Below are 20,926 nucleotides of genomic sequence, written 5' to 3' on the forward strand. Positions count from 1 at the left end.
CAGCGGTTACGTTGCCCTGTGCCTTGCCCAACAGCTCCTTCCTCTGGCTGCGCGTCTCCTGCTCGGTTTCGACATGAGCTGCTCCTGGCCAGCACGTCCCGGGGGGTTTTGCTGCTCCCACCAGCACGACCCCGGATGCCTTCCACTGTTCCCTGGCAGATTTCCGGGCCCCCAGTGGGTCCCTGAGGGCTGGATCACACCAGACCCAAACTTGGACCAAACTCCCCACGCCCCCAGCACCACACTCCCCCAGGTGATCACACAAGAATGACACTTCAAGACTTAGGGTCCAGGTAATGTTTATGAGCAAAGACAAGCGATTACACTCTGGCAGGAGCATAAGAACAGGAGCGGAGTCCCTGTGCTAGCCCTGCCGGTCCTTCCCAGCTCCCTCTGCATCTGGCTGCCACCTGGGTGGCTTGGCTCCTCTTTTGAGTGCTCAGCAAACAGCCCCAAAACACGGGATCGGGCTGTGGCTGGTGTTCAGGGCCACTCAGCCCCACACCAGCGCCTGGGGACAGCCAGGAGGAGGTGGCCCCCGTGCAGCAAGCTCAGCATAGCTGGCTCGAGCAGCTGGTTTGGGGGGCAGGTGCCCCCATGCCAAGGGAAAGACCCTTCTTGGGCTGGGGGGACACCAGAGCCTGCAGGTCTCCAAGAGGCTGCACCTGAGACACCCCTTTAGGGTCTGCTGCCCAGGAGCCAGCACTACGAGCAACCCAGTGGGCACCCTGGTACCCCGAGTCTCTCTGGGACTGCTCTGTGTCTCCATGAGGAGGTGGGCAGGACCCTGCTGTCCCAGTAGAGCAGTTGACCCGTACACTAATGACCAGTGTCCCCAGGGACATCCTTCCCATGGCCATGGTGGGAAGGGTCTGGGCTCACACAGATACTAAGGGGTCAGACCTGTCAGGGCAGGGCTCCAGGGCTGCCTGGCACTTGGGGGACCTGGCTCCCCCATGGCTGTGAGAAGAGCAGTGAATGCCCTGGGCCCGCCCTGTCCCCTGCCTGGGTGGCATCAGCCACTATCTGCAGGCAGAGCAGCACAGGGGTCCCCTGATCACTGCCACATCTCCTCTGGGAACCCCCACCCTTGACACAGCCACAGGACGGCAGAGAAAGGAGGGTGCCAGGCACAGGGGCTCAGCTCCCCTCCAGCAACCTGGGGTACCAGTAGCCCCACTCGAGGACCCTCCCAACAAAGGATGGAGCTGGGGGCCACAGAGGAAGGGCAACCCTCCCAGCTAGGGGCACTGCCTGCAGATGAAAGTTCTGCTCACCCCTTCCCCTGGCTGTGCACCCTGTCTCTAACACCCAGGTTGGACAGTCCCATGGGTGGGTTTCCCTGTGCTCCATTGTCCCACCATGCCCTCTCCCCTGGACACATGGCCCAGGCTTCCCCAGGGACGGGCTCCCTGGCACAGCAGGGGCTCCCCTGGCTGGTGCCATGCCCTCTGCAATGCCCATCAGTATGTCTGAGGTGTGAGGATGAAAAGTCGGTCTTCTTCTTTGCGGATCCACTTCATGAGCTTGTTGACAGCACTGATGGCACCGGCCTTGGTCCCCAGGGGACTATAGCATATGTAGAGCTCAAAGGCGCTGGTTACCTGGGCAAAGAAACGGGGTACTTTCTGGGAACATGTCTGTGCCCTGCTTGGGGCTGGCACTGCACCTTCCCCATGGGCTGCGGGGCATGGGCACAGGGGCTCCAGTGCAGGGACACGAGGTGGCAATGGGGTACCCTTAATGAGTGGCTTCTGATTTGTCAGGAGGACCAAACCCCAGAGTGGGTTTTCTCCATGGCACTGGGGAGTTAAGGACAGTGCATGGCACAGCTCATGGTGCTGGAGCTCACCAGTTGCTGCTGAGATCCCTGCCTCTCCCTCCCTGGTATGGGTGGCATTGGGGCAGGCTCACCTCCAAAAGGACTGGGTGGCCGCCCTGGAGACCACAGAGGTGGTGCTGTGTTGTGCCACCACCCCCTTTTCCACCATGCTGGACAGGAGAAGAGGGGCTCACCCGAACCCTGCAGATGGCCCTTACCCAAGCCAGGAGGTTCTCACGGGGGCCCGTAAAGTAGATGTTCTTCAGGGGGCGCGAAGAGTTGTGAGCCCGGCTGTGGAGGTACTGGTAGAGCCCTAAAAGCCTCTCCTTCTCCTCCTCCCGCACGTAGGGTGCCTCAATCTCAGGGCTGCAAGAACACAGCACCCAGTTAGCCCCCTGGAGAAGGGGGTTTGTGCAGAAGGCTTGCCCCATGCCCCATGTTCCCTGTGGGCCTCACCTGGTGAAGAGCCCAGAGCTCTTGGACTTGTAGATGAAGTGCCGGAGATCAGGGATGCCCACCTGGGCCACGCTGTAGAAGGGGGTGCGCAGGGCCTCCTGGAGAGCATGGTGCACCCCCCGCCGCCGCAGCCGCTCCTGGAAGCGCCGCTTACAGTCAGACACAGTGAAGAAGTCCTCACGGTCAGTGGAGACCAGCAGGAGGCACAGGTCCATCTCCTGCTCCAGGTAGGAAATGTGGGCATGGAAAAAGCCGCTGGAGTTGAACTTTGGGAGGCAAATGGGAGTCCAGGCTTCCCCCTCCCGGAAGGAGGAAGAAGAGCTGATGAGGTTAAAGAGCAGATGGAGGTCAATGGGGTGGAGGAACTGGTCCTTCTTCCTCACAAGAGACACCAGCTGGTTCCCTGACAGAAGAATGGAGAAGACCAGGCTCTTGGCCTTGGCCTGCTGGAGGCTGGAGCTGACAGCGTCCCGCACACTGGCAGCCAGGGGCAAGCAGCGCACAGCACCCATGAGGAAGCTGGGGTCGTGGGCCATGAGGTCCAGGAGGTTGTCAGTGATGCGCTCGGAGCCAGCCAGGAGCCTGCGGAGGTCATAGTTCTGCTTCTGCTGGAAGATGTGGTTGAGCTGGGTCCAAGTGAGCAGGCTCAGGATCTGGTAATAGATGTAGAGCAGCTCGTGGGCGATCTCCTGCTCCGACTGCCGGGTCCGTGCCACTGCCACCAGCACCAGCGGGCTCCTCCGCACAAACACCACCTTGTAGCCATCTGCTTGGGAGGGAGTCCCCGGGGGGCCGGGGACAAGCCTGTAAGCCTGACTACCCATGGCTGCAAGGGGGAGCCAGGCTGCAGACTCTCCCCCCCCAGCAACCAATCTGTCCCTGGGGACTCCTAATGCAGCCCAGTGGCAGCAGCACAGCTGGCCGTGACACCCCTCATCCCATTTCCCCTCCTCCCCAGGCGATACCTGCATGGATGGACCGGATGGCGTTTTTCTCAGCCTCCAGGAAGGACACCAGGGCCATCATGACACCCATGGTGCTGGACAGGGCCTCCTCAGAGCCATAGCGGGAGTACACAGGCTTGCCCGCCTCGCTCAGCACGAAGACATGCTTCCGATGCATGCGCCAGGCGTCCATGGTCACGTCCTCCTCCTCCTTGCCTGACAGCACCGAATCGCGGCGGGTGGTCTGCGGGGACAGCTCCAGCTTCCCCTCCTTGCTCTGCCTCATCTCCTCCTCCAGGTCGAGGGCCATGCCCGTGAGCTGTGTGCTCAGCTCGCTAAAGTCCTTGCTGATCTGCTCCATGGTGGTCGGCTCGCCCGGCTCCCCACGCCTCTCCTCCGGGCTCCGCGCCGCAGCTGCTCCGTCCTCGGGACTCGTCAAGTCCTCATAGGAGCGGGTGTGCACGAACATGGCTCCCTCCTGGCCCGCCCCTGGGAACAACGGGCTGTCCAGCATCCGTCCACCTGTCCCCATGCTGAGGCAGCAGGTGGACAGAGGGTGCAAAAGGGACAGGGATTTGCAGGGAAGGACCTGCCCTCCTTTCCCCATCCCACAGCACCCAGGAGTGTGGGTCCTGCTGGTGGGGTCAGCAGCGGGCCCATCTCCCCCTGCCTGCGGGGCTGCGCAGGGCCAAGCTCACGTGAGAAGGAGCTGCTTTGTTTTTTCCCCTTGCTTGCCCCCACAGCAAGCTCTGCCCGTACCTGGCTCCGTCCCCTGCGCCAGCCCCGGTGTGGGGCTCTCGGACCGCTCCGTGTGCTGCCCATCTCCTGGTGTCAGGGACCCGTTGGGCACTTCCCAGCCTTTCTTCTTGTGGACATCCGCAGCCATTCCTCGGGGCAGGACCTGCACGTGACACACGGTATCAGTTCTCTGTTCCATCACCTACAAAGCAGGTCCTGAAATGGCTCTGCTCTCAACCATGGCCATGCCAGCATCCTCGGCCCAATCCTGCTGGCTCAGCAGGCAGCACTGAGCTCTGGTGAGACGTCAGGAAAGCTGCTGTAATCCAGCAGGATTTCCTCCCCCCGCCGTGGCCCCAGCTCCTTCCAGTCCCCCAGCCCGGCACCTTTCATCCAGGCTTTGCCCTGATTTCCCCTGAGGGCCGGGAAAGCAGCTCAGTGTCCTAGCAGCGAGGGGAAAGGGAGACGGCCCTGGACAGGGCTGGTCCTGCACACAACGAACCCAAAGGCCTCATGTTTGCAAAGGGTGTGTTTTATGGCCCTTCGCGGCCTGGCTTAGGTGGCTGAGATGAGAGCAGGATGGTGACAATCCTCCTGAGGCCAAGGCAGCTCGGGCAGCGTAAGCCCCTAGGAGCAAGGAGGCCCCCGGAGCCCCTGCCCGGTGCTCACCCCTTGGGCAGAGCCCACCCGTACCCCCAACCCGGGGGATCCAGCCCAGCAGCACACACACGGGCACAAGCGAGAGCAACAGTTGGCAGCCAGGGACCCTGCACCTCCGAAGCCGGCTGACTGACCCTGGACACCGACCCCTGCCACACCTCCTGCCCAGCCGGTAACGCCGCGCCGGGGGGAGCCGGGCCCTGACCCCGAAAGCCGGTGACAACCCAACAGCCGCGGATGAGGGCCCGGTCCGCGCCTGGCCCTTCCCTCCTGGCTGCACCACCGCCAGCCTGCTGTCCTTCCCCGCAACCCCGCGGCCCAGGCCGGGCGAGGGTCACCGCTCCCGGACCGCCGATGTGCCGCGGGGCAGCGCCGAGCTCGGGACCCCCCGCAGCCCCGGAGGACAACGCGCAGGGACCGACCTTCGTGGCTCCTCCCGTCGGCGCCGGGCGCAGCTGCGGGGGGGGCCGTCCGGCAGCCCCCAGCACGGCCTAGGCGGGGCGGGGAGCACGGCACCGGCGGCGGGCGGCCACCTCCCGCCCTGCCCCTGTGCCCGGTCTCCCCAGCGCCCCCGGCATCGCGGCGCCCCGCCCCGGCGGGAACCGCCCCCCGCGGCCCGGCCTCACCGCCCCGAGGCCGGGCACCGTCCCCGCGGAGCCATGGGAGCTGTAGGCAGGCCCCACCGCTAACCACGGCCCCGCGCCCCCAACTCCCGGCGGGGCTCGCACGCTGGGAAATGTAGTCCGCCGGCGCGGGGCACGGCGGGACCGGTAGCTAAGCTATAGCGGAGCGGGACTACATTTCCCAGTGTGCATTGCGTTGCCGCCGGCGGGGGTGAGGTCAGCGGAACTTCCGGCTCCTCGCTGTGGTGGCGCTGGGCCTGGCGCGGCGGGAGAGGCGGCGGCTGAGGAGGAGGTGAGCGGTGGCCGTGTCCCGCCGTCCTGGCCGTGGCCCCTCCGGAGGAGCCGGCACCGGGTGGTGCTCGCGGGTTTTGTGTGGGGAGAGCCCTGCGGGTGCGGGCTCTGGCGTGGGGCCGCCCGGGTGACGGGGCGGGCGCGGCTCCCGGGGGTCTCCCGGGGTGCAGCGGCTGGGCAGAGCCTCCCGGCGGGCATCCCGAGCAGGGCCGCGGGGAGGGGTGTTCCCTGGGGTAAAGGAGGTGTGTCCTAACGGCCCCCGGCGTGGGGACGTGTGTGCCGCTGGGGCTGTCTGGGATAGAGAAGCGTGTGTGGGGAGGCCCTTCGCAGGGCCGCTGGGGCGGCGGAGCAGAACGTTCCTCCTGTGGGACCATCGGGATGGGGGGTGTCTCTTTTGGGGTCACTTGCGATGGGGATAGATCACGGATGGGGCTGCCTTGGCTGCGAGCTGTGAGGAAGCACGGCCCTGCGCCATGCCCTGCTGTGGCCTCAGACTTCATATCCTCTTTGGAGCCCTACGCCTCAGTGGCCTGTGGGACATGGGCTTGGGGGGCTCAGACCCCGGTGCAGGACTACTGTGGAGTGTCCTGCACGGCTGTGCTGGGTGCTGGGGCCTTCTGCCTGTGCCAGCATCAGTGTTTGTGGTGTTTCTGGGTATACCTGTGTTATCCTGAGGCCCTGATCAATGCCTGGTCGTGCCACGTCATACGTGCTTCTGTGAAAAGTGCCTCAGAACATTCGTGGTTTTGGAAAGGGTGGACAAAAAGTGGGCTGGATACATGCTGGGCTGCAGGGAAAGGTGGTGGGGCTGTTGCACAGTGTGTTGGCTGATGGTAACTCCCTGCGATGGGCTAAATGGGATTTTGGACTGTAAATAAAAGCTTAGGTGGAGCAAGCTGAGGCCTTGCTTCTGCTGGAGGCTGGCGAAGGCTGGGTAGTGCTCAGGGGCTATAGAGCTAAGGGAGTAATAACAGTGACCTCCCATGTTTTGTTTTTCAGTCACACCATGAGAGTTTGGTGTGATTGCTGCTCTGTGGCATTAACTTTGGAAATGCTGCTGAAGGTGGAATCCACTTTCCTACCCCAGTAGGGTGCTGGTGGTGCAAAAGTCTCTCCCAACAATCCCTAGCTGGGAATGCACTTGTGAAGTTCTTTGGGACAGGCAAAGTCAGGGTAATAATGGGGCGTATATGTGTTAGAAATTCACCTGATTGTTTCTAATACAAGTTTTTAAAAGCATCTTGCAGCTGAAAAGGAGACTCATACGCCTTTGTAAGTGAAAACCTCCACCCTGACACCTGGGAGAGCCAAAATGGTTCTCCCTCTGCTTTCAAATGTCAGTGGCATGGTTTTGATATTTCTGGATTAGACATCTTCAATTTAAACATTGACAATAACAGACTTTCTTGGCTACTTGCAGTTTCTGTAGCTTGGGGAAAGGTTTTCTTTTGTACCTTCTGTAGTACTTGATTTTCACAGAGGCTTGCAAAAACTTTACTCGGTGCAGAAAGTTGTTCTGCAGCAAGTTACTTCCTCTGCTCTTTGAGCATAGTTCTGTGTGTAGTTATGTGTTTGGTTTCCTCATGCTCTATAAATACCCAGTCTGGCAGCTTTGGCAAGGTCTGTTTGGAGAGAAGTTGTGAATATCAGGGTATTTTTCTGAAAATAGCGTCTCTGAAATGTCACCTCACCTAATCTGTCACTCATTTCTCCTCTCTTCCCCCACATTTGGGAAACAAGGTGTGAAGCTGGGTGTAAATTGGTGAGGAGATGCCCGAGGACTGTGCTGGCATTCCTCACTCTGCCCCTTGCCTCAGACCTTTAGTTGTTCCTTAAGAAGGTCAGCTTCTTAGTCTGGTTCAGTTGCATGATTCTGATGTACAGTGTCATTATTTTACCATAGTATGTCATGAATTGGAATAAGAGATGCAAAGGAATCTGCTGTCAGGACTGGCATGTGTGGTTTGGTAAGTGGAATCGGGAATACCCCCAGGCACTGGGGGATGCTGGGAAGGGCAGGGCATGGTCCTGAGGAAATTCTTTGGGAGTAATCACCAGGGAGCATCTGTAGCTCCATCAGCCTCTCCTAGGAAGACCAGTGGTCCTTGGAGGAACTTAGACCACAAAAGAGCTTCCCTTCGAGATGCACCTTCTGTATCTTCACTGGAGGTGAGGCTTTGCCAACAGGAAGTAGAGCCAGCTGGGGTAGGAGGAGGGAAATACAGTATTCAGGATGCGTATTTATCCTCCTGAATATCCGGTCTAATTGTAAGAGCTAATTATTGCCTTGAACTCTAAATCTGGGCTCTGTGAGTGATTGGACCATGTTATGTGTTCTGTGGTTGCGTTACTGTGTCATTCTGAAACATCCTTTGTTGATGTCTCCTTCAGATGCACGGTTGTGACTGAATTATGGCAAAATTAATTGATTGGCAGTTCCTAGGACTTGGGGGTGGATTATTCCTGTGTTTTGATGCTGGTCTGGCCCCAGCCCCGGGCTCTGTTGGTGTCTGGCAAACAGCCTTGCTCTCACTGACCAGTCTCCTAGCTTCTGCCTTCCAGCAGGGAGGTGGGAGCTGAGCTGGCAGTTACCTGCCTGCAGCAGAAGGATGAATCCTGATGGCTTCTCCTCAGCATGCATCTTTGGGGCAGCTGTACCAGGGTGTGCTTTCAGAACATCTTGGCATTGATGGAAGCCAGCCTAAGAAATTTCTGCCCCTGTCCTGCAGTGTGCTGTCACTTTGTTTTGTGGGGCTGTGTAGTAAACCGTATCACTGCAATGACCTGGGTTAAATATAACTCTCTTTTGGAGGGTCATCCATGGTGCAGACCTAGAAAAGCACAGGCTGGCACGGCTAGCGCGTTGTGCCTTGCCAAAGGCAGAGTGGAGGGAGCACATTGTATCAGGCTGAGCAGGGGACTCGGAGCCAGTGTTGCTGCCTGTGTTATTGAACCATGACCTCATACTCATGGATGTCGCTGTGTGGCTCAGCTGATCTGTGCCAGGCCCAGTGTCAACCCTATGGTGTTTTTTATCTCCTCTGATAATCTGAATGTTATGTCCAAACAGTTCCCAGCTGGTAAAGGTTTGTTGTGTTTTGATTTTTGTTTGTCTGTTTTCTTTTTAGCATTGTTAAGCTTGTTGACTTAATGAGAACTGCGGGAGGAAATCCAAAAAGGAAGAAAAAGAAACACCAGGTCTGTAGATGAGGGTGGTGAGGCACTGGCATGGGTTGCCCAGAGAAGCTGTGGCTGCCCCATCCCTGGCAGTGTTCAAGGCCAGGTTGGACACAGGGGCTTGGAGCAACCTGCTCTAGTAGTGGAAGGTGTCCCTGCATGTGGCAGGGGGTTGGAACTGGATGAGCTTTAAGGTCCTTTCCAAGCCAAACCTTTATGCAATTCTAGGATTCTGTGTTCGTAGGCTGCAAAAGTTCATAAATAGAAGGACCAGCTGATGCCAGCCAACCATAATGATGACTGCCGCAACCATCTCCGTTTACCTGCTCTCTGTGAAGCGTGCAGTCTCAGTTCTCTTAGATTCACCTCCGGGAAAGAAAATACGATGGAGCTAACAGAGGAAGTCCTCTGGATCAGGGGCTTGCTTTTTGCATTGAGAGCCATGTAAAACATGAGAAGACCAGTGCTCTCGGGCTCAAGTGGCCAACTAAATGATCCTGTTTCTTTAGAAATGGGGCACGTGATTCAGTGGTAGTTGTACAGGTTGCCTTCATCAGCTTGCACACTGTTACGTACTCCCCAGCTCCCACATGAGTGTTCCCTGGCTGGTGATGGACCCCGTCAGGAGCGGGAGCTCCCTTTTGGCAGGGCAGCTCCCTTCAGCTCCCTGGCACAGGTGACTGCCAGCTACAGCACTTGGAATTGCTCCCTGGTTTGAGATCTGTCACAAGCCGCTCTGTCAACCTGCCACCTGTTTGGCAGTGCTGACCTTTGGAAGTTAGAAGAAACAGGATCTGCTTTTCTTCAACCACTGTGGTCAGTTTAATCCTGCTTTTGAGCTGTTTTGCAGCAGCACGAGAGCACCAGGTCTCCTAACCCTGGTCCTGTGGCACAGGAGCCCTCCCACACTGCTGCAACTGAATTAGCCAGAGCAGATTTGAGACTGTCAGGTTGCTAGCTGCCTCATTTTGCTCTATGCTGCAACCTTTGTTTCGGGGAGAAAGATGGAAATATTTCCCATTTCAAGGCCTGGCTTTGACAGTCACCAGGAAATCCTCACCTTCTCTGCTGGTGGGAGGAAGTGGATGAAATTTTAGATCTCTGATGAGGCAAGTGTTATTTGCGTCACTCAGCTTGATGAGGGCAATGTTGGAGAACAGTGCCTGTAATGATTATTGGCAAAGTCTACTCTGTTATCTACATGCTTTTGAGGGCAGAGTAACCATAGTAGGCCAATAGTAGTGATCGTTTCCTTGAACAACAGGGAGCTTTTGGCAAAAAAAAAAATAGTTTGGATTAAACATTAATTGCAGACTGTTGTTCGGCAGCGGTCCTGGTTGGTGATGATTGTGGCTTTCTCGCGTCTAGCTGCGCTCCAAATAGTGTCAGACAGCACAGCATGTTGGAAAGCTTTATGTTAATCAAAGCAGATATCACATTGTTTGCCCACCCATATCGACAGCTTGATTTCAGAAGTCATTTGATGGTTGCAAATTTGAACATGGAAAAAGGCAACAATTAAATTCATTCGTGCCTGGATGTGGTCTTGTATATTTGTGGATCCTGATCAGAATCCTGACACACACCCCTTCTAATCAGCAGTGGTTTTTTTCACGTTATGTGTTCTTTGCTTTGTGGCTTATTGCCATGCTGTTTATTCGACAGGTTTTGCTGTCTTGGTGTTCTTAGAGTGAATTAACCATTTCTGGAAACCACCAGACAAGACCAAAATGTGGGGAGATCATCGACAAGGCAACAGAATGGGCTCTTTTCGGTAAGCACTTGAACGTACAGTTTGTTTCAGCAACATTCTGTGATACAATAAGCCACAGGAACTTTGTGTGTTAGTATTTCTGTGCAACCTTCTGCACACAGGCTATTTTGGTAGAACTCCTGAGGTCTGTGTTGAGTTAGGTGTGATTGCCAAAGAACAGGCAAGTTAAGTGACAATGTAACTTTCTGTATTTCTGAAGATTTGTCATTTGTTATTGTTTTTAACAGCAGCTGCTTTTAGTATTTCTGTTCCTTCTCCACACCACCTTTTCTAATGATGCTTGGTTTAGCCACTGTAAGCTAAGGTGGTGATAAGCCATGTGGGTTTTGGTGCTATGCACTGTTAAGACACAGAAGAGAAGAGCCTAATAGTGTCATGTTGATTCTCTTCAACTGTGGCGCTTGCCTTAACTTCAGAAATTCTGGCACTTCCATTGCACACAGCATCTTATGAAAACTTTGAGAGTTTAGTTCTCTCCGTGAGTTTTAAGTAGATCATATATCCCCATGTTCTTGGCAATACTCCTGCATAAGGCAGTTTTGAATGTCACTGGAACTGCCTTAAAGATTCCTATGCAACTGACCTGCACAGCATGATATTTTTCTTAGTTTATATTCCTCTGGTTATTAGTTGGCCCTGTGCTTGCAAGAGGGCTCTGGCTATAAAAATGAAAATGGAGGCACCAAAAGCTAGGGCTTTCCTCTGTTGTGCATAATTCTTTCATCCTTTGCTTATGTGCCCACCTCAGTTACTTAAATATCAACGTGATAAAGGTACTTCCTCGTGGCATACCTTAGGTTTCTGAAATAAGATACTTCAAGTAATTGTCTGACTGTAATGTATTGAGAAAGCTGATGAGATCTGAGCTATGAAAATGAGTATTCTCCAGCACATGTCTTAATGGCATTGATGAGGGAGTGATTGTGTTCTGTGATGATAACGGTTCTGCTGATTTTTAAGTGGATTTTATTGGCATAATTGCTTATGATATTGGGTGGGGAACTCTAACCTCGTACCAAGTTTTAATTACTGTTCTTCAGGGTAGTGAAACAGGGGTATGTAGCTTAGGGGATCTGTATGTGGTTTAACTGTGTAAATGTCATCTTGCATTCTGTTGGTGAGTGATTCTGTTGTGAAACTCAAAGAACAACATGACTTGCTGTAGTTGCTAAGGAAATGTCCACTGCTTTGGGTAGCATTTGGTGTTATTTTGAAATGTGTTGATATTTTGTTATTCAATTTAAAAAAAAATATATTGAAGCCTCACTTGCATGAAAAATGAGGTAGCTTCATCTCAAACCTCCCCTTCACCAAAAATCTCACTGGGTTTTGAAAAACTCTTTTAGGAGGAGACCTTTTCCTGAGTGGTTTTATACAGATAAAGGAGATAAAGCTCGGGAGAGCCCACTGCTATAGTGCTGTAAACTTGGTGTAAGACAGCCAGTCTGGAGGCACAAGCACAGGATCATCTTGAACACTGATTGTTGGCATATTCCTGTGAGGCATCCTCAGAGTCTGAACCGGTAGCTTTCAGCATTGTGCCAGTTTAGACTCCAGCACAAGGAAACAGAAATGAGTCTCTGTAGTATGATAATGGAGCATGTTTGGTAACCTCTGCTTTTATGTGCCTCAGGATGACGTGTTAAGTTAGCTGTTTGTAATATTGCCTGGAGAACTTAAGCTCAAGTGGTTCCTCACAGGCGTGTGCTGGTGATGCTAATGAGCAAACACACCAGCCGGTGGAACCTTGAACAGCTGCCCAGCTGTGTGCAGTGCAGGACTATGTGGATTGCTACCATCATTAACCCATTAATATTGCAGGTATTCCCTGTTGAGTGCTTCTGGAAATTGTGCTGAAATGGGAGCACCCAAGTTTACTTTCTCACATCTGTCGTATGCTGCCTCATCTTAAACTGCCAAACATCAATATCTTCTGCGGATCTTAGACTGTTACACAACTCTATAAAAAGTTTAGAGAAGAATGTGCTGCTGTGTAGATTTCAGACTCTAAGCACGTTATGAATAATACTGTCTTTATTTCTACAGTGGGAGCCAAGAAGAAAGGTTTGCTCCCGGGTGGAACAGGGAATATCCTCCTTCCCTTGATAGCCTTGCTCAAGAAAGACACTCTGGCAACTTCTCTGGCAGAGAATCACTTCCTTTTGATATCCAGGCACTCACAGGCCTCCTCAATCCTCAGTTTGCCAACAGAGAGGAACCTTCTTTCAGCTTTGGAGCTAGAGATGGACCACGTAGTGACTTCAGAGGTGGGGAGGGGCACCATGATTTCAGGGGCAGAGATTTTCCACCATCTGACTTCCAGGGCAGAGATGAGTCTCAGATGGATTTCAGAGGTAGGGAGCCACACTCTTCTGAGTACAGGGGCAGGGATATGTACTCTGGAAACTTCAGGGACAGAGAAGGGCCACCTATGGACTTCAGAGGTGGGGACGTTCCTTCAGTGGACTACAGGAATAGGGAGACATTCCGTATGAACAATAGGGATAGGGAAGCACATAATATGGATTACAGGGGCAGAGATGAACCTCCATCAGACTTCAGGGGAAGGGGGTCTTTTGATCTAGACTTCAGAGGTCGAGATGGATCTCATTCAGACTTCAGGGTGAGAGATATGCCTGAGTTAGACTACAGGGGCAGAGAGCATTCCTATTCAGACTTCAGAAATAGGGACGTACCTGACTGGGACTTCAGGGGTGTGGGCACCTCTGATTTGGACTTCAGAAACAGAAATGCACCATCATCAGACTTCAGAAATAGGCACAGGTCCCGATCTGATCAGGATTTTAGGAGCAGAGATGTGGCTCCTCCTATGGACTTCTCAGACAGGGAAATGCCTCCTGTGGATCAAAGCCTTGTAGATTTTAGGCGCAACCAATCTACTGTACCTTTAGCAGAAAGAGAGGGCTCTGGTTTAAGCACCAGCAAGAGAGAGGAGTCTGCACTTGATCTAGATAGAACTCCCTTTGGTAGCCAAAAAGGAGAATTTCAACATTCAGAAGCACCACCCAGAAAAGAGGAATCCCATGGATTGGGTCTTGAAGACGACGCTTCACACAATTTCCAAAATAGCTGTGGACCTCTTCCTACTCTTCAGGAACAAGAGGAGCAACCTCAGACCTTTTCTAACAAGCAGCAACAGCAGCAGCTTTCTGGGGGGGAGCAGCAAAGATCCGATTCTGATCTTGGGTTAAAGGGTGAAGGTGGCTTGGATTTCCTTGGAAGGCAAGACACTGACTACCGAAACATTGAGTATCGTGATGTGGATCACCGGCTGCCAGGGCATCAGATGTTTGATTATGAACATGGCAAGTCCTTTTCAGAAGGAAAACCCAGCAAAGATTCTAGGCCCTATAAGAGCCTTCAGGTAGGTGGTTTTGTCAGGTGATGTTTCTGTTAAATGTGTGTTGGCCAAAGAATGGAAGGAGCTATGAAGGAGTCTTCTGTTCATATCCCATCACTTCAGTTCTATCCTAATTCACCGTCCTTCTCTGAGATCATCCTCATGCTCCAGGTTGTTTTAATGAGCACCTTTTCTATCTCACAAATACTTTCTTCTCAAGAGAAATGCAGTTTAGCAGTTGGGAATTGTTAAAATACATGGAACCAGATTTGGTTCAGAAAGGTCCCAAGTTGAAAATGACCAGAGGGAAGGAGAGAGTTGGGGAAAAATAATACATAGAAAAGCTTATTTTGTTGTTTTCTCCTGAACATTGCTTATGAGCACTACCATAGAGGAGCTACTTGCCTGAGTGGACCTGTGTAGAACAGTACAGCTGTTCTCGTGCAGGCTTGCTTTTCCTTCAGAGTTAACTTTGAAATCTGAAGGTGATGGTAACTACTGAATTAATAACTACTGTTGAGATTGAATTGTGTGCTACCATCTCTCATTTGTAAAAAACATCTTGATTTTGTGAACTCAAGGACCAAGATTACCGGACCTGTCCCAAATATGTGAAGCCAAGCAAGCTCATTCGGTTAGGAGGAGTGCCTGAAACTGCCACAAAGGATGACGTAAGTGGGATGTTTTTAATCCAAAAACTTCTTTCAGGGGTTTTTAAAAGCACCATTTTAAGTCTGGTTAATGTAGTACAGATGGTCTGTCATTTTCCTCAGGAAAAAATCCAGATTTAGAAGTCATTGCAGTGTTATCTTTTACCTTGTTATTCTGGGGTTTGGGGAGTCTGTAAGTGATGAGTTTTTCTGCAGTCATGTGTGGGGTGTTGGTGGCTAAAAGCCTCAACTCCAGACTCTTTAACATGCCTTACTTCCATCATTGCTTTATATACCAAATATTATTATTTTGTTGTTATATTTTGGGCTCAGAAGACATGTAGTGTTGAAGTGAACTTGTTTATTCTTAGTTACTTGAAATTGCTTAAATGAGATCTTATAAAGATGGAAAAGATGTCTGCTGCTACTGCTGATTTTAGTAAAAAGGCAAAAAATAATCTAGGCTACCAGGTGAAAGAAGCTCCCTTTCCAAAAGGCTCCACTTTGAATTAGGTTGGGGTTTTTTGGTGGCAGTTCCAGATATGAGAATCCCTACATGCAACAGTTTTTGCTAGGGTTAGATGTGGTGGTCAGAGGCTTGGCACGGGAGAACTCATGGCAGAAACTTCAGCCATCAGGGGATGATAAGACTAAGAAAAGTCACCCCATGTCCTGTGATTTCTGAAAGGCATCAAGATATCTCTGACCTTAAATAAGGATCAGAGGTGAGCTGTCTGGCTGAAAGCAGCATAATAAACCTTTGCACAGTTGGATTGTGGTGTAAATGGTGCTTACTTACTTATACAAAACCCCAAAATACTTCCCAAACTCAAAGAACAGCTCTCGGGTACTGCTGGAACCTAATCAGAAAAATGTCTCAGTTTGTAACAGAGTTAACTGAGAAAGAAAAGAAGTCTTGGGGAGAGAGAAGTGTGCATTAGCAGGTGCTTCACTTTCTGAGGTTTGAGTTTGGAGACTGAAGTGGGTCTTGGTTTTCCTGTAGATCCTCAATGCTTTCCGAGGACCTGATGGAACACCTGTGAAGGACTTGCGACTGAAAGATTACAGTTCAGGTGAGAATGCTTTTCTAGTGCTTTTAGTTTCAAGTTTACAAAAGGCATTTTTCACACTGACACTCACGTTGGCAGTTTGATTAAGTCTTTGGTGCCATAATTACAGGCATTTTTGACCGAAAATGCTCACTGGGTTCTGTAGTTTGTCCTCTAGTCTTAAAAACTGATGGCTGTGCCCACTGGTACTTCAGAGATAAGGTGTATGTCCTGGTGCCTCTAGAGAGATGTAAGAGCAGCAAGAAAACAGGCTGTTCTAATAGCCGTCAAGAGTAAAGCCAATACTGACATGGAACAGCAGCCTAATTCCTCAATAAATTTAAAAGCAATTATTATTAAATCCTTTTGGATTGTTCTGTACCTTGTTTCTGAGATGGTCTTACTGTGGAACATGTCCTGCACAAGTAACGTCCTCAGGAAAACTGATACATCCTAACATTTCTCCTTCAGTAACATGAGCTGTTACTTAGACATGAAGACAGGTTAAAAAAAAAGGAAAAAGTAAGTTTTATAAGCAAATATCCAAGTACTGGGTCTGGATGCTCTTCCTCATTCAAAGAATAAAGTTTTGCTGTACTTCTGATCAGTATGTATAGGATTCTGAAGAAAGAAATATTTTACAAGGCTGCTTTGTGAGAAAGTTGTACTGGAACAGAGATGTGCGATGGTAGGAAATGCAGGGTGAGTCCTGGGAATCGGTTTGGATAATACTGGTAGGAAATACCTGGTAAACAGTACTTTTTGTTTCTTAAACTTATAAAAGCAGAGGCTTCTACCTTCACCAGTGCTTTCTTATTAGCAGCATGGATTGCACATGAAGCAGCTGGAATTCTTGGTGTCAATGCATTGTATAAAGGCTTCCTGTATGTTTAGTAGCTGAGGAGCGAAACTGGGCCAGTGGCTATTTCTCAAGTGTATTTTTGTTTCTGGAAGCTGTCAAAGGAGATTTCACAACCTTTTTGTGAACCTTTGAACTAAAGAATACTCCTGTGTCACGTAATCTGGTCTGGCCCAACAAGCAGGCACACTCAGTCTTTCTTACTTCCTTTCCCCTTTTCTAAGTATAGTAGAGCATGGCTGTCGTCACTCGCACAACACTCACTGCAACCCAATAATTGCAACATCCTTATTTTTTTGCCTGTGCTGATGCGATTTGTTAGCTGTTTCTTTTCTGAAACACATCACTTTTCAGTAATAAATCAACTTGAACTGGAAATATCTTCGTAAGTCTCTTATATATGTTATTAGGACTTCTTGCCGTCATTAGAGAACTGTTGTCTTCTGCTTCTCATTCCCTATTTCAAAGGATGAGAAGCAGTGTTTGAAGTTATGTGCAGAAGCCCTAGTATCTGCTGGTGGTTGCTTGTAATATGAGGGCTGCAGTTCTTTGCTCTCTCCCTAAAGGGTGCATTCTCTTTAAGTCTTGTCTCCTCAGCTGCAAAGGTTGTTTGTTTTTTTCTTTTTCCCTGGCAATTGTGGGAAGGGAAAGAATGAAGTTAAAATTAGCTCGTATTTTATGAACTATTTAAAGCTGTTGTTTAACCTGGTCCTGTCAACATCAGTAATTTAAGCAGTGGAGGATTATTATGTGGATGCTTCATAGACTTTGTTTTGCAGTATGTCCTGAGGCTGCAAGTGCAGCTGCTAATTTAAACAGCTTTCTGATCTTCTTACACAAGATGGATACGTCTAGGACAATAATAGCTTCCTGAATTCTGAAAACTTCTTCTTGACAATGGGTTTACTAGAAGCTGTAGTAAATTCAATCCAGCTTTTCACGTGAGGTCATCCTATAGAGAAGTATGTGAAACTGAAGTCATATTGACTTGTGAAAGGCCAAGCGTGTTTGAAACTAGAGGCCAGTCATGAGTGAAACAATGCTTTTAGGTGTGTATGTAAATATTCATAAGAATCGGAAGCAAACTTGCTGGATTATTTCTGTCTCCTGGATACACCTGGACCCACTGGCTGCATTGCTCTATCCGCTCAATGGGATGGCAGCAGGCTGGCTCAGAGGAGTGCGTGCTGAGCCTGTCTGAGTGGGTTGTATAGTTTGGAGTGCTGTCCAGAAAGGTTAAAAATAACATTAATCATGAGTATGCATGTGGAGTGTGTTTGAGAGAAGAATGCCTGCAGCTGGTGGAGAACAATAACAGCCATAACAAACAACACGCAATTAACTTGGAATAAGTGAGGTTCGGATCAGCTTCACAAAAAGATAACGCTGATCATAAAGCTTATCTCAGCAGCTTCAGCATGATAATTCCACTGTATGATCTTCACGAGACTCTTTCTGTTCTGGGGGAAAATATGTGGTTGATTTTTTTTCCTTGGAAAACACAGCTCAAGTTCTTTATAAAGCCCTTTCTTTTTATGTACTGTGTATGTGCTAAGGGAAGCATATTTTCACTGAAGATTGTGCTGAGCATGGAACACTGTTCTTAATATACCTGATACGATTTTGGTACACATTCAAGCTGTTTATTCTTTAGATTATTTTGCCACTGAAGCCCGCAGACTGAAATGGTGGTTAGATTTTAATCGAGGTAGTAAGAGACCCCAAGAAGTGGCATAATAATTCTATTTACATCAAAAAGGCAGATATTTAGAGACAATGACAAAACCCAAGTCAGACTTTATAGTTTTACTCTACACAACGTCGACTTGTAATTTCAGTCAGATAGATTTTTGAATTGGTGCCTGTATGTTCAGACTGAAAGTATCAAATCCATTTGTGGGGGAAGAGGGATGCTTTCAATGTAATGTGTAACCCTTGGCAGGAATAACTGTATTAGACTGTTGGCTTATCTGTCAGCTTGCCTTTTCAAGTGTGTTTGGTCATGTCTGTTCAATTAATCATTACAAAGAATAAACCATGAGGTGATAGTGGAGTCTTCTCAAAGACCATCAGCTGTTTTAGTATGTGATACCTCATGCAGAGGCAGCACCAGGGATCTACTGCTGCTTCTGTAGATGCTATCGGTGTTGACTTAGCAGAGGCTCGCTCAGAAGGGGTTGTCAGTAATGGCTTGTGAGCTCCCCCTATCCCATCTGAAGGTACTTACCTCTGCTCACTGGTGTCAAGGCTCTCATGTGGGTTTACAGTGTGGGCCTCAATCTGTGGAGCTGCTACTGCAGTGTGTAACAGCACCAGGCTACTTGTGGCATGGTGTCTGTCATTCTCCTGTTGCTGCCTGTGTTGGTGCTGACTGCCTGGAACTTGAAACCTGTACCTTTTGATCTTCGAGGAATCTAACACGAACACGCCTTGTCCTGGGCTTGATTTTGATCGTATTTTAAACTTATCTCCTGCCTGATTCTCTTCAAGCTGTATTTCTGCTTTCCTGACTAATGCCAAACATAAGCAAAGTCTGAGATATCATCTTGAGTATCTGATACACAAAGAACTCTTTGGCTGAACACACACATATGACCTGAAGAAGAGGTCACATGGAGCTATCTTTGTCTTAAAGGGCTGCTTACTATGACTTGTTCATCCTTAAAAGATGCTGCAACGGTGGACAAGGAATAAGTGAAAACATAAAGTGTACTCCGAGTCTTCTGTTCAAGTGATTCTCCTGGATGTAGTCTGTAGTGGGACAAGCTTAGAATGTATGTTTTCCAACCAGGGTTCATGTTAGGGTTGGTACCAGCAGTTGGGAAAAGCTGTTCAGGGAAAATGAGCCTGAGAAATTGCTGGCAGCCCATGAAGCTTTTCTAGCTTACCCTGCAAGCCCATCTGGAGAACTGAGAGTTTTTCCTAAGCTGGGAGAAACTGGTGGAGAATGGACACACTGACAGAGATGGAAAGCAGCATGCCCAGAGGGGAGCTCTGTGAAGTGAACCTGGAGGGACCGGGTGAGCTGGGCTGCATCAGAAGGAGCAGCAAGGAATACCCTAGCTCCTTTGTGTACCCTCTAAATTAGTGCAGCACTTTAGAAATTGGTAGATTTGGGTTTGTTAACCCTCTCTGACTCTTCTGAATACTCACTTTTGAACCCTGGGTGGGGATGCAGGAGCACAGTGCTGCACCCCTAAGGAGCAAAGCACCCATGGAAATGGGATGACTGGAGCAGGGAGGAGCTCTGAACAGCAGAAATGCTTGGGGGCAGAGGGATGTGCACCTGAATACAAGTGGCTGATGCTGAAGGACAGGCATCCTCCTGTGGTGGAGGTACCTGCAGGAAATGTAGTGTCACCTGAAAATGGGACTAACCTAGCAGCTGTGTAATGGCAGCTGCATGCTCTGTGTTGAAAAGTTTTTGTTTTAGCAAGTACTATTGGTGCTAAATGTACTTTATTGCTTGCTTAGACACCTTCTGGCACCAGCATTTGTTTTTTGTTTCATTTCTCCAGACCTGGCCCTTATGTCGTGCTTGGAACTGCCCCCCTCATCCATTTCTTTGTTAAACTTTAACTGCCTTGGCTGAGTCCTAGAAGAAACTGGAATATCTTGCTGCTTCTTGCTGAGCTCTGCCACACTGGTGCCCTGTTAAATATTAATAAGCCCCTTAGATAAACCTTTCAAAGGTGCTTCTTTTCTTTCAAGTGCAGTCTCTCTTGTATATCAGAACAGTGAGTTGCTGGCTTCAGAAATATTTCAGGAGCCCTCTGAAATTTACATTTTTATTCTTTAGTACTGCATTTTTCTAAAACTCATTAATCTGAAGTCTAGAACTTCGTATTTCGTGGTGGAAAAATTGGTGCAGACTTCTGAGTGGTGCTCCTCTCCATACTAGGGATAAATTCTCCATTTTCTATAGCTGGAGTGAGTCCCAAGGCAGTAAGAGCTCCTCTCCTTTCAAGCAGAGCTGCTACTGTGGTAACAGGCATGGCTATGCATTTGTCTGGCCCAGGTATTAGTTCCCTCACTGTAGCTGTACATGCAGGTGGGGTTTGGGTTGGTAATGCCAAAAGGCTGGTGAAGTACTGTGCTTGCTCCCAGTGCCTGATGCCTCGTGCTGCAGCTTCCAGCCTTAGATGGGGCTGGGGAGCTGAGCTGCTGCTCTGCACAGGGAGAGGATGCTTCTGGAGGTGTGCAGCAGCACTGTGCTAAACTGGGTAAACCCCTCTGAAGGGTGGATTTGTGGCCCGTTAGTAGCTTCCTCATGATCAGGGCTTGGCACCAACCTTACGGAGTTTGATTAGCAGTAGATCCCACAAGGACTTACATTCTTTGGGTTAGTACAAAGACTGTGCTGTGGGTTGATGTGAGATGTCTCAGATACATGCTGTGGCACAGAGGTGAGTCTTGCCTGTTGTGCTAATTATACTGAAGACAACTTGGCCCACCATCAAGGCTGGTGCTAATGCACCACAGGAAGAATAGTCAACTGTTGCTGTGTTTACTGCTTTGCTCA

The 20,926-nt window shown here is 50.2% G+C and overlaps 2 protein-coding genes across 7 annotated transcripts in view; one reads left to right on the forward strand and one right to left on the reverse strand.

Moving 5' to 3' along the window:
- Nucleotides 1–282: 282 nt before the first annotated feature.
- MON1A (MON1 homolog A, secretory trafficking associated) lies at nucleotides 283–5,230 on the reverse strand. Of its 3 annotated transcripts, none has more exons than XM_062610166.1 (6): nucleotides 5,043–5,230; nucleotides 3,982–4,123; nucleotides 3,244–3,711; nucleotides 2,279–3,044; nucleotides 2,041–2,188; nucleotides 283–1,604 (listed from the first exon to the last, which is right to left on the reverse strand). In XM_062610166.1, the coding sequence occupies exons 2-6, from the start codon at nucleotides 4,106–4,108 to the stop codon at nucleotides 1,464–1,466; spliced, it is 1,650 nt and encodes a 549-aa protein (XP_062466150.1). In that variant the 5' UTR covers nucleotides 4,109–4,123; nucleotides 5,043–5,230; the 3' UTR covers nucleotides 283–1,463. The 3 variants fall into 3 exon arrangements, with proteins under 3 accessions (XP_062466150.1, XP_062466152.1, XP_062466151.1); XM_062610168.1 differs by lacking the exon at nucleotides 5,043–5,230 and adding an exon at nucleotides 4,734–5,005; XM_062610167.1 differs by lacking the exon at nucleotides 5,043–5,230 and adding an exon at nucleotides 4,768–5,004.
- A 197-nt stretch (nucleotides 5,231–5,427) lies between these two features.
- Nucleotides 5,428–20,926, forward strand: part of RBM6 (RNA binding motif protein 6) — a 58,498-nt gene continuing 42,999 nt past the window's right edge. For 3 of the 4 annotated variants that reach the window (XM_062610169.1, XM_062610172.1, XM_062610171.1), the window contains exons 1-5: nucleotides 5,428–5,535; nucleotides 10,377–10,485; nucleotides 12,532–13,870; nucleotides 14,428–14,517; nucleotides 15,500–15,569. In XM_062610169.1, the coding sequence (XP_062466153.1) occupies nucleotides 10,442–10,485; nucleotides 12,532–13,870; nucleotides 14,428–14,517; nucleotides 15,500–15,569 (1,543 nt within the window). In that variant the 5' untranslated portion in view covers nucleotides 5,428–5,535; nucleotides 10,377–10,441. Of the gene's footprint in view, nucleotides 5,536–8,662; nucleotides 8,733–10,376; nucleotides 10,486–12,531; nucleotides 13,871–14,427; nucleotides 14,518–15,499; nucleotides 15,570–20,926 lie in introns of all 4 variants that reach the window. The other variant, XM_062610170.1, reaches the window with a different exon arrangement.

Source organism: Pezoporus occidentalis, unplaced genomic scaffold, assembly GCF_034315485.1.
Source record: "Pezoporus occidentalis ecotype Australia unplaced genomic scaffold, CSIRO_AGI_Poc_V1 ctg145, whole genome shotgun sequence".
Classification (NCBI taxonomy): Eukaryota; Metazoa; Chordata; class Aves; order Psittaciformes; family Psittacidae; genus Pezoporus; species Pezoporus occidentalis.